This window comes from Sinocyclocheilus anshuiensis, unplaced genomic scaffold, assembly GCF_001515605.1.
Source record: "Sinocyclocheilus anshuiensis isolate Anshui unplaced genomic scaffold, SAMN03320099.WGS_v1.1 scaffold1652, whole genome shotgun sequence".
Classification (NCBI taxonomy): Eukaryota; Metazoa; Chordata; class Actinopteri; order Cypriniformes; family Cyprinidae; genus Sinocyclocheilus; species Sinocyclocheilus anshuiensis.
The window spans coordinates 67,803-80,389 of NW_015555796.1; the positions used below are offsets into that span (position 1 = coordinate 67,803).

The 12,587-nt window shown below is 36.4% G+C and overlaps 1 protein-coding gene across 3 annotated transcripts in view; it reads right to left on the minus strand.

Annotated features, from left to right (window-relative positions):
• Positions 1-10,906, minus strand: part of LOC107674895 (fermitin family homolog 3-like) — a 16,961-nt gene extending 6,055 nt beyond the window's left edge. For 2 of the 3 annotated variants that reach the window (XM_016469038.1, XM_016469040.1), the window contains exons 1-11: positions 9,286-9,512; positions 8,714-8,947; positions 8,373-8,489; positions 8,017-8,185; positions 7,646-7,748; positions 7,347-7,454; positions 7,062-7,190; positions 3,276-3,322; positions 2,439-2,563; positions 2,255-2,361; positions 903-1,118 (exon numbers count right to left, since the gene is read on the minus strand). In XM_016469038.1, the coding sequence (XP_016324524.1) occupies positions 903-1,118; positions 2,255-2,361; positions 2,439-2,563; positions 3,276-3,322; positions 7,062-7,190; positions 7,347-7,454; positions 7,646-7,748; positions 8,017-8,185; positions 8,373-8,489; positions 8,714-8,947; positions 9,286-9,442 (1,512 nt within the window). In that variant the 5' untranslated portion in view covers positions 9,443-9,512. Of the gene's footprint in view, positions 1-902; positions 1,119-2,254; positions 2,362-2,438; positions 2,564-3,275; positions 3,323-7,061; positions 7,191-7,346; positions 7,455-7,645; positions 7,749-8,016; positions 8,186-8,372; positions 8,490-8,713; positions 8,948-9,285; positions 9,513-10,711 lie in introns of those variants that run through there. The other variant, XM_016469039.1, reaches the window with a different exon arrangement.
• Between the last annotated feature and the right edge of the window lie 1,681 nt (positions 10,907-12,587).

Here is a 12,587-nt window from a genome sequence, read left to right on the forward strand (position 1 = left end):
ATGTGACGACCCCGGGCTGGACTCCGCTTCGTCCACGGTGAAAGCCGATCCGGCGATCGACAATGCAAAGTTGTATTATTTCCTCAGCAACCAGCACGGATCAGCTCCAGGCATGACGAAGCAGATATCGTCCTCTTTTGGAAGGCCAAACAAAGTAGTTTTGCTTTCACAACGAAACACACAGCGCCTTCATGACATGGCAGCGGCGGCAACAACAATACTACAGCGAGAATAAAAGTTACGCCTTCTTTCTTTGCGTGAACATTTGGGCGGCGTTATGCAAATCTTCCCACATCGTGACGTAGACATGTGGGGGCGTGTTAAAACGAGCCGTTTTAGGTAGGCTTGGATGACTCTTAACATTTATAAAGAATATCTCTTTGGATTTGAGACTTTAGTCTTTGCAACTTTACAGATCTTCTTTATGCACCAAGAGCTTGTAATACTCCAAAGAGAAAGGAAAAATTGAAATTGCATCATATGACCCCTTTAATGCTTTATTCTGCATGACCATATTCTAGATCCCTTAACCCTACCCAATACCTAAACTTAGCAATTATCTTACTTAATATTAATAAGCAGCAAATTAGGAGTTGAGGGGAAAACTCTTAGTTAATTGTGAATATGTGTTCCCTAATCTAAAGTGTTACCGGTAGACTGTTAATTTAGGGTTAGGGTTAATAGAATAAATTGACATGTACTTGCAAAGTTACTGATAGTTGATAGAATGTCTGTCGGGGGACTATTAAAATAAAGTGTTAGCAGATATTAAGCAGACAGTCTACTAATACTCCAATGACTGCTAGTTTGTATGTAGTTGCAAAGTAACTTATAGTTAGTGGAATAGTGTTACAAATAATGCAGTAATTAACCAGTTCAAACATGTATTCTAAATGTGGTACCTGCTTGGGTTTGTACTTCTTCTGGTAGCGTGGAGAGACAAGGCTGTGTGTATTGATACTTTCATCTGTCTGAGCTGTGTTATTAGTAGGTGTGGTTTTCTGCATGGCCAAGAACGACTGAATACTCTGCACCTCACTAGAGAATGAGCTGTCAGCTAAAGTCTTGCCCTTCGAAGCCAAACGACATGCTGCCATCCATCGGCTGTACTGCTGTTCCTAAAATAAGACAGAGAGTCAGAGTTTTTCTGTAGTTTTATGTAACATAGACACAATGTACTGCTGTCCAGTTTTGGTGAACCTGTATTACTCACTGTACAGACCTGGTTCTACAAGGGTGCTAAGGACATTTTCTGTGGTGCCATCAGCCAATCAGATTTCATATATTTGCTTGCATAGCATTTATTATGCTATTTAGAATGTCCAGATCTGAAAGCTCATATTTCTCATAGTGTGCTAAATTAAATGCTCATATCTCCAGCCGAGAAATGTCTCTGATAAAGAAACTACATCCAATATTCCTGGCATATTGGAAAGATCTAACAGTGTTGGTGTATCTAATCTAAAAAAGCCATTGGCACCAGTGGTCTTTATAATCTACTTAGGCTTTCCCAAAAACTTAAGTACTTTGAAAATACCAAGATTTTTTTTACAGAATATTTTGATGCATTTTCTGATACATGAAGTGATAAAAACAGATATCTAAAAGCCTTTACTTCTAATATGTTAACAAAATAAAACATAAATGTTGAACCTGGCTGTATCCCCTTCTTTTCTTGAAATGTATGAAAATTCATGGATATTTATTTAGATCACTTAGGGTATGTTTACACAACAATGATTGTAGTCTTTTTTCTTTCTTTTTCATTTTTTAAAGGTTCATGTACAGACAACAGTGTTGTCAAAATGACCCCCGTTCACACGGATCTGTGAAAACTACTAAAATGTTGTGTAGGCCAGTAGTTGGCGATGTCACATTGTAAAGAAACACTACGTGCCTACACACATCCGCATTCCTATAGTATGAACATGAATAATGAAAGGGTATAATGTTTTCACAAAGTTGTGTTTTCTTAGTTTACAATGGAGACAATAACAGTATTTTTTTTTTAATAAAAATTGCAGTTTCATGCCTCCAAAACGCCATTGTCATGTAAATTAACCGATAAAAAGCATAAAAAGTTTTCTGTTTTTAGTTTAAAATGGTGTGGTGTAAACACCCCCTTAGATTATAATGTCTGAATGCTTTTATGTGATGTTTTACTGCCATGTTATTGACTCATTAGGTCTAAATTGGCCACTACATACATACTGATGTCAGTTGAGCTGTTCTACACAAATAATCATTGACTTACATGCTCACAGCACAAGTAGACCTCATTCATGCCCTCTGGCCCGGGTATCAGCAACCTGATACAAAACTTCTGCCCAGCAACACTCACATCAGGGGCCACCTCACAACCTGTGTTGATGAAAAAGCTGTTGTGCACCTGTGTGATGTGTATATACACATTTTAACATCCATGAGAGTGTGATCACCTTTAAGGTTAATTTGTTGAATTGGCTCTTTAGAACTCTCCTCCTTACTCTTATAGTAGGAGATGGTCGTGTCCTTAAATGTAAACCAGTATTGTTTATATCCTTTCAGTGTCAGCCTCTTGGGTCTGAAAAAAGGTGAAACCACAAAAATATTAGTCATAAAAGTCAGGTTTACAGTGGTGGCTAAAATTATTAGAACACTAGTATTTTCACCAGCTAAAAAATGGTGTTAAGTCAGTTATTTCTATCTTTTGCTGTAGTGTGTCAGTAGGAAATATCAGTTTACATTTCCAAACATTCATTTTGCCATTAATTGTAATAATCCAGTGAGATTTATTTTGCACAAGGAGTCTGACAACAGCCAGTGCTCCACACAGAGATCTGATCTCTTCATCATCCAGTCTGTCTGGAATGACATGAAGAAACAGAACAAACTGAGACAGACTAAATCCAGAAGAACTGTGGCAATGTCTCCAAGATTCTTCAAGAAACCTACATGCAAAGCTACAGTACTGTTAAAAGTTTTAGACACTTGTGTAAAAATGCCGTAAAATGAGGATGCTGTCAAAAATAATGTCATAAATTGATTTTCTTTATCGATTAACTTCTATTAACTAAATTAAATCAACATTTGATGTGACCATCTTTTGCGTTTAAAGCAACTTTTGCCCTTGCACTTGCACATAGTTTCTAAGGTAGCTTTGCAGGTAGGTCTTTTTGGCCACCACTGTATTTGTATAGCACTTTACACAATACAATACACATTGTTTCAAAGCAGCTTTATTTTATTTTATTTTTTGTATTTATGTGGGACGGAAGCTGGGTTTTGTGTCTTACCTGAATATTTTCAAGTAGTCATGTAGTTCTGGTGCCGTCATTGTTTCCTGTGTGGACACTTGAGATGTTAGATATGCAAACCGTTCACAGATCATCAAGACAGTGATTTTGGGCTGTTTTGAAACACCTAGAGTAGTATATGAAGCTCTATAAATGTTACTGTATCATATTTGATTACACAAAATGATGATACTTCTAAGACCTCTAAATTATTGTTACAATTATCAACATGATCAAAACTTTGCTGAAAAACCTGTTGTAGACAATCTGCTATGTGCTTTCTGCCATCTGGTTGATAGTTCATACTTTTTAGCAAGTAGAAGGCCTTTTAGTTATAGTTTAGTATAACTGTAAAAAAATGTCCACCTTAAGGGCGTGGTACACATATTATTTTTGGATTGTTTGAACCTTTTTATGGATGCAGAATTTTGTCCTGTCTGAAAACAAAAAATAAAAAATTGGGTATTAATAAAGACACCTTGACCTTGACATGTTTTTGCTGTGAAATCTTTACTGATTTTTATAAAGTAAACATGCTACATTTTATATTGTTACACTAATATAATTTAATATGTTTTATTCAATTAAATATTAATGAATTGAAAGTAATATTTCAAGATGAACACACACTGAACTGAAGCAATTTATGTTTACTTGGTTATCCATGCATAATTTTTAGAAAAATCATAATACAATTTATCAAATATGATACTTCAGGGTTTAGAGGAACTATTATTTGTACATTTCTCAATTAATGCATCAATATATTGCATTAAATAATCATCTTGCATCATTAAATATTATCCTATTAAGATGTTAATGGGGGATATAGAGTGAAGACCGATCTTTATATGCATTTTATGTAAGTAGTCTGCTATATGGTTATATAGATCTCATTAATTTGCAATGGAGTCCAAACCTTCTGCTGTCAGTCTAAAGGTCTAGTTACGCAGGACTTAAGTCTCCCCTCTGCCTTCCCCTTTGTGATCCTCTGATCATCCCTTGGATTTGGCTGCAGTGGTGGACTGTTTCTCAGTATACATCTCTCCCACAGACTCTGATTCTGACTCTCTCTTGGTTACTGTGTTTGATTAGACTGTCTTTGTTTGATTTGACTTTACACTCTGGCCAGTATAGACCCAGGTGAGATATCTCCTGTCTACTCAGTGATGGAATTCCATAGAGTTATGCTGGATCGTCATGACTGAGGAGGAGATTGCTGATGCTCTGGTTTCTCAGGTCAACCAAGCTTTGCTGAATCTAGATCAAGCAGAATTTTGGGATCCCAACTGCTGCCACTGTTTGTCCTTCCCACAAGCCTTGGATCAACAGCTGTTTACTGTTGTGAGCCTGCTGGTCAGTTCTTCATGATTTAATGTGAAGTGGTGTTCTTTCTCTAACCACAGACATACATCATGGTGAGGTCCAAGGTGGTCTCTCTCCTCAACGGATGGGTTGTGACTGAGAAGCTGCTGGGAACTGTCACGTAAGATTTGTAGTTTTTAAAGCAAAAAATCACACAAACCTGAAAGTACAACTGTAAACCAGTCATCAAAAGGAGTACAAATCCTTCATGACAAAAGATTTTGTGACAAAAAGTAGGCAAGAGCAGTGCTAGTAGCTCTCAATCTCAATTTAAGAAGCAACAAACTCTGACCTTGTGCTTCCAAAGATCTGAGGTTTGAGCAATAAATTCACATGAATATACGAAATCAAAAACTGCACTTTTAGATTTGTTTGACACTGTATGTACACTAGATTGTGTGATTCAGTAGTGCTGCATGGATTAATGCTGCCTTCACGTCCTATCGGAAATTTCCTATTTCCCACTTATGAAGTCGTGATTAGGAGCTTGTCCTATTCAAGTGCTTTGTTGTCGGAAAGAACAAAATGTAGCATCCTATTGGTTTAGAATCATGTAAATATTCACTGTGCTAGGTAGTCAGCTTGCTGACAATTCTGGAAGTTTGGTCAAATACATGCTTGTTTCACTGTTTATAAAACATACAATATGCTTCAAATGATTGTTCAAATATAGCAATACACTACTTTAGCGACAGAACAAAGTGATGTTGTTGTGGAAAAAACTAATAAAGAATAGCATTGACAGCAGTAATGGTTGTCCCCTCCACCGTGTTTAAAGTTTATGGCCCGCCCAACTCGGGAACTCTGGTATCAAAATTATCTCAAGAGTTTCCCAGTAGCAAATACAACTTGAGAGGCATTCACGTCTAAATTCCGATTAGGAAACTCGATTCCGATAGTACGTGAAGGCAGGATAATTCCCTGATTGCACAAAAATGCAAACCACAACTCAGCATGTGAAAGCAATGCTGAGAGAGATGTGTAAAATGACTTCATGTGTATATGGACTGACAATCATTAAGTTAAGTGATCTAAATGTATTTATACATTCTGTGGAAGGCGTAGGACCAAGAAATGTTTGTCCAATCAAAACGCTCGGTCCGAGCGTTTTAATTGGCTTTCCTACCTGCCTGTCAACATATGTATTTGCATACCTCTGCACACCCTGTTCGCGCAGACAGGATACGTCATCAGCGCGTTCACGCACGCTGTGCAGACAGAGCGAGAATAGCAGACAAACATCAACAACCCGATTTTCCTTCCTGGTATTGTAATACTTTTACTAACTGTACTATAAAGTTTTCTCACCGGTGAATGACACATGATGTAGCCCAATGCGGTTCCCAATTCCAGTCCTTGCGCCTCCCCGCTCTGCATATTTTGCATGTCTCGCTTAGTTAACACACCCGATTCAGATAACCAGCTCGTTAGAAGTGAGCTACGTGCATGAACTGTGTTACGATTGACATGCTCCCTACTCCCTGAGCAGGGGAAATCCGTTTGTTTACTTTACTTCGGAACTGATAATAATAACTTTCTAGGACTAAACATTATTTGGATAATTGGTAAAAAAAAAAAATGTTTTTTTTAAATATCTTAACCCTACTGTGCATTGGTTCTCATCTCTGGTCCTGGGAACCCACAGAACTGCATAGAACTATCAAATTTTTTTAACATTTCCCACATAATTACCCAGCAAATACTGATATAGTTGGTTTAGTTTAACACACAATAACACTACAACAGGGCACGTTGTCATAGTTGTCACAATGGGAACCTACTGTGTTTTATGGACTGGAAGCAACCCTGCTCACGTAGGGTTACATTCCTGCAGACTTTAGCTCCAATCCTGCTCCAACATCTGCGTGTATTTTTCTAGTCATCCTGAACACCTTAATTAGCTAGTTCAGATGTGTTTGATTAGGTTTGGAGCTAAACTCCGCAGGAGCAGGGTTCCCACTGTGACAAGTTACCCAAAATAGTATGACAACATGCCTTGCTATAGTGTCACTGTGTGTTACATGAAGTGTGTGTTATATACTCGTATTTCCTGGGCAATAATAGAGGAAATGTTCAAAATCGTTGTGATAGTAAAGACTTTCCCAAGACTTGCATTATAGACTGCTATAGGAAAGAAAACCAACGGAGCTACCCAGAATTAAACATATTATTCAGTAACTATTGATACCTATTCAATACTAAAATAAAGAATTTATTTCAGCTAGTCTGTAAAAGAAGCACACTAGAACAGACAAAAGTATACACTGGAACAATCCAGAAAAGCAAGGAATATGTTAGCACATGATTAGTTTGGTGTAGACTTGTCCTACTGTTTTGATCATGTGAATATGTAAATGCATGACTCTACAGGCTTTGTTAAACTTGTCTTTTGAAGAGCTGTGTATATGTCATGAAACTGACCAGCATGTCATCTGCACTGCTCTCTCCTTCCATTTTCACCTCCAGACACTGTAGAGCCGAATCCAGATCTTCCATAGCTGGACAAGATGCCACAATCTGCTCTGTCAGAGATACTTTCCCAATGTGGTACTGATGTAATCACACACAGAGAGATCATAAAATGTAAAAACACTTTTCACTATAGCTCCAGTTGTGTTAGAACATTTTTCACAATCTCAGTGATCACAATGATAGATCACTGTCCATTTGTATGGTGAGTTGATATCTGTTCTCGATCACCTATACCTGCAAGGCAGCGAAGACCATCATCTCCTCCTCAGTGCATTCAATTTCCTCCAGCAGAATGGCCCACCTTGCCTGTTCATACAACTGCGTCAGCCGCACCACGTCAGCCTGGCAGATAGATTCATGTGTTTTTTTCATAATTTTATGGGGGGGAAATAGGAAAGGACAATAAGATCCAATAAGAATTCAACATTTAAATAAAATGTAAATAACAAATTTAAATAAAATAAATACAAATATATAAAAGTACAGTAAATACATAAATACAAAAGGTACAAAATACAAGATGCTGTACCAACCTGTGGTATGATGTCATGAAAAGTATAGTATTTTAAACGCAGTAAGAGTTTATAATTTTCTTTGACTCCCTGTTGTAGAAGAGAACGGGACGAATCCAACCACCTGAGCAGAGATTTCAGAACAAAACAGAACAAGCATATTCTCAAATATTTTCAATGCATTGTATTTGGGGCATGGAGTGAAGATTGATGTAAAAAATAAAGCTTTTCAGTATGAGGGTGCAACAAAAAATTAGAAAAAGTGACAAGGAGTGAAGCAGTGAATATTTTCTGAATGCACAATACAGTACCTTTTTTGCATACACAATATGCAATATTTCACTGAATTTAGTCATCCTTAAAACCAGATGTTGCCAAGTGTATTACCCTACCTGCTGTTAATATGTGCTTTCTCCATTATGTTAGTTGTCCGATACAGTTTAGCAATGGTCTCTGGTGCTGGAGCAGGCTGACTGACTGCCAGCATTTTGTACACAGCTTCAGTTTCAGGCGTATCAGCAAAGAAAGCAGGCATGCCATTGGCTAGCTTCAGGATTGTGCCTGCAATTGCATAAATGAACATCAGAGCAGCTTTACCTGACCTTTACTTGTTTGTGTGTATAAGTAAATAAATATAATTTGTTTGTTTATTTAGTTAGTTAGTTAGTGTGTAAGCATACTTTGAATTGGGTTTTATATTTATGTGTATTGGTTTGGAATTTATATTTTCTTTATATGTATTGCTCACTTGACGTAAGTGGTGCGCATGTGATGTCATACACCTCTTCCCCAACATCTTTATCTTTCTTTTTCTTCTTCTCTTCTACTGGCCATAGAAGGGATAGTTCCTCTGGGCGGCGAATGTCTAAAGAAGAGAAAACAAAAGTAGTCTTGTGCAATAGTCAAATCAAACCACACGTGGTTTGAAAAAGCTATAACTAGAGCTTTCATTTTTGCAGACACTGACCCGTCCTGAACTTACTGGTCATAAATTAATTAAAATAAATTAATAAATTATACAGTTTCTTTATAGATGATCTGAAAGTTAAAAGCTAGAAGAGCTATAGATTATTTGAACTCATCACTCACTCAGGAGTTTGCATATGCCCATGACGGTGCGGAATACGGGGCTGGAGAAGCAGACTCTCATTCGGAGGATGATGCCGCTGGGCATTACCAACCGCAGGGGCTTGTGCTGGGGTGTGAGGCAGAGTCGGGCATCCGCATGAATCCCACATTTATCCAACGTCCAGGACGGTTTCAGTAACCACTGCTGCTTCTGTTCCCACCACAGAGCATGATCGGACCAATCCTTTTTTATTTCTAAAGAGGAGAAAAAAATTTGTCGGTCTCCCTTACCTAGTTTCAGTCCAATATGATTTTATTTCTTCCATGAAAAACAAATAAAGATGTTTTGAAGAATGACTTTAAAAATGAGAGAACTGCATTTAGTATTGTCAAATGTGCACCATATGTGGTTTAAATATGTGCAAAATTATTGGGGTGGGGAATGGCATAGGGAAAAAAATAAATAAATAAATAATTATATATATATATTCACTCATTCTCATGTTGTTCCAAACTCGTATGACTATGCCCTTAAAGCCATTGCAAAAACTCTGAATATCATTTAAATTCACAAACATCAGACATCAACTCACGTGACTTTTCCACAACTTTGAGGATGACTCCACCAATATGTAGGTCCGAGGTGACACTGATTTTAAGAGGTGGGGCCTCCGGTCCCAGTTCTTCTACAGAGACGGACAGGTCCCACACTGCCATTCTAGTCTGAATACAGATGCCATAAGACGTCATGCTTCCACAATCTCAGCTATTTCCCTTTTTTATAGTTTTGCATTTAATCTGTTTAACCTGCTAACCTGCTGCTTTCTAACTAGCTTTAATCAGTACATTTACAGATAGGTGGCTGACAAATAACATGGAAATAACATGACATATAAAAAGTAATAAAAAATTATGTACTTTCTAAATCACGTATAACCTTGACCAGTTGAATGCTTCCACAATATCAGCTATTTCCCTTTTTTATAGTTTTGCATTTAATCAGTTTAACATGCTTTAACTTTAATCAGCACTATTTCAGATGGGTGGCTGCTAAATACAAATAACATGACATATATAAAACGTATTACATTACTTATTACTAATTACTTTCTAAATCCCATATCAACCTTGACCAGTTGAAAAATACAAGAATAGGCATGAAACTGTAATTAAATTACAGAAAAAAATTAGTAATCCCTTGCTTTACTTTTTAAAGGGAAATTTAATTACAGTAATGAATTACATAGTAATGTATTACAACAATGTGTGTATATATACAAACACACACAGAGAGTTAAATTTAAATCTAATTTAAATTTGGCCTTGTATAAAAGTACTTTGCCTTTTTAAAACTTTCCCAGCACTTTTGTTCTCTAAAATTTGCTTGATTGATTTATTATCCGTGTAAAAGGATATGTACATTGTTAAATAAAAAGTCAACTTTACATTATATTAAATTACATAATAATCAAAAACATTAACCATTCAGAAAAAGACAAACTTGCTGTGTGAATTTAATGTGATCGGTGGCCTTTGCTTTCCTTTAAATATGTTTTTAAATGTTTTTAAGATTTATTTATCCTAAATCCTGTTTAGTAATGTAGTTGTTGAGATTAGGTATTGGGTAGCATTAGGGATGTAAAATATGGTCATGCCAGCAGAGTATGTGCTTTATAAGTAAATAACCAATATGCTAGTTATATGCATGCTAGTAAGCAACTAGTTAGTAGTGAGAATTGGTTCCTATACTAAAGTGGTACCAAAAAATCAAACCTTTGTTAATTCACATGTAGCAGGGTGCACCAGGAATATTTTACACTGTGATTAAAATAATAAATAAATAAATAAACTTATGAAATCATTATGACAAAACAAAGATAATGTCTCTACGGTACGATGTCTAGGCCTGAAGGCCCATGAGTGTGCACCTTCTCTTCTAAACCTTACAACAGCCATCAGACAAAACATCCCACCCTTCCTTTCTGTTGTGTTTCTTTTTTTTTTAATTCTGTTTCTTACCTCGTATGGTTGTGGTTCCAAAAATGTTAAGCGATGTACAGACTACGCCCTTAGTCTCTAGCACTTTCTATCTGCCTCTCTCAAGAACTTGTGAGACATGTGCTGTCACTTCCTCCCACTTTTTTCTGTCTTTCTCTGCTGAGGTTTCACCCCATCTATGCGAGTGAATGGCTCTTCTCTTTTTCAGACTGATTTCTTAAGGGTTCAGCTACCCATAAATAGGTTTCTCTTCCTCTTCCTGTGATAGAGATGCACTTTTAAAATGAAACAAAGCCATATATAGTTTTTTTTCATTGTTTATGTATGCGTTACATAATGTCTAGAAGACTTCTGCTCCCACAATACAGTTTAATCAATTTGACTTTTTCTTATGATTACTGCACTTATACGTCAACTGTTAAACAGGTAACTATATAGTGCTTTCTGTTGGATAGATTTGGCAGAACTGAGTTTATTCATTTATTTAAAAGGTGATCAAAATCAATTACTATTATTATATCAGTTTAGGATGAAAAAAACAACTTTAAACTACAATATGTAACTGTTGGCTCTCTAGCGGTTAAAAAAGTACAACTTCATGCATCTTGCGAAAAAATGTTGTTTTGCTTGTGCTTTGGCTCTGCTCCTCTGAGTAGATGAATGTGTTTCGAGGCAGAAGTGTACAGATAAAATACATTATATCAGAGCGGATGGACAAATAATTAAGGTGCTTTTTACACCCAGTGATTCCCGGAGGTTTGCCATAAATTTATAATTCATACCATCCATCCATCCATTTTTTTTTTTTTTTAGATGACATAATTTGAAGGATTAATGTTTTCCCATCTGTCATTATTAACATTTTGTTGTTATCAAAAATATTTAATTGTTTAAACTGCAATTTAAAGTACAAAGAGCGTGTGAAACGTATTGTAGTCAGAAGCTGCTTCCTTAATGGGATAGTTCACCCAAAAATGAAAATTATGTCATTTACTCACCCTCAAGTTGTTCCACACCTGTATGAGTTTCTTTCTTCTGCTGAACCCAAAAGAAGAATGTAAGTAGTTGGTGTTAGCCATTCCAAAGGACTTTAAGCAGGGAAAAAATACTACTCATGCAGGTTTGGAACATCTTAAAAGTAAATGACAGAATTGTAATTTTTAGGTGAACTGAACTATGCCTTTAAGTAAACCAACGCCACAATATGTTGCTTCTACCCGTTTTGTTGGATTCTATATCTGGTCAAAGTCGACCCAGCTGGTAAACCAGGATAGTACCACTCCATTACTAAAATATTGGCAATACTTTCATAGATCTAACACGTCAGTGGATGATCAAGTGTTTGCTACAAGCTAACAACAAAACAATCCTTTGATTGCATTGTACTATTACCAGAGTTAAGTTTTAAGTTAATACTTATCGAGTTGACCAAAAGGATGTGGATATGTAAAAACATACATTTTAACATTAGATGCTATATTTTGGTGTTATACATAATGTATTATATATAATTATATAATATTTTGTATATAATCGTTTTATAGTCTATACAGTATTGAATGCAATTACATCAGGAGTAATTGTAAGGCTGACGATACATGGGGCAACGTTTTTTGAGCAATATTGCTTGGGAACTTTCCCATTGAGAATGGGTAACAAATTTCTATCTGGATATTTTAGATTGGACATGGACCGTGTCTCATCTGGTTGCCCGTTGACGGCAACATTGCCCAAAAAGTTGTCCCGTGTATCAGCCTAAGCTACAAATTGGCTACAACAAGCTGACGGCAGATCAACACTGTATTAAGTGCATCGATTGACAAACAAGCACAAAATGAACATGCAGCATAGCACTGTTTGAAACTGTGTATACTATGTGTAAATGTGTATACTAATT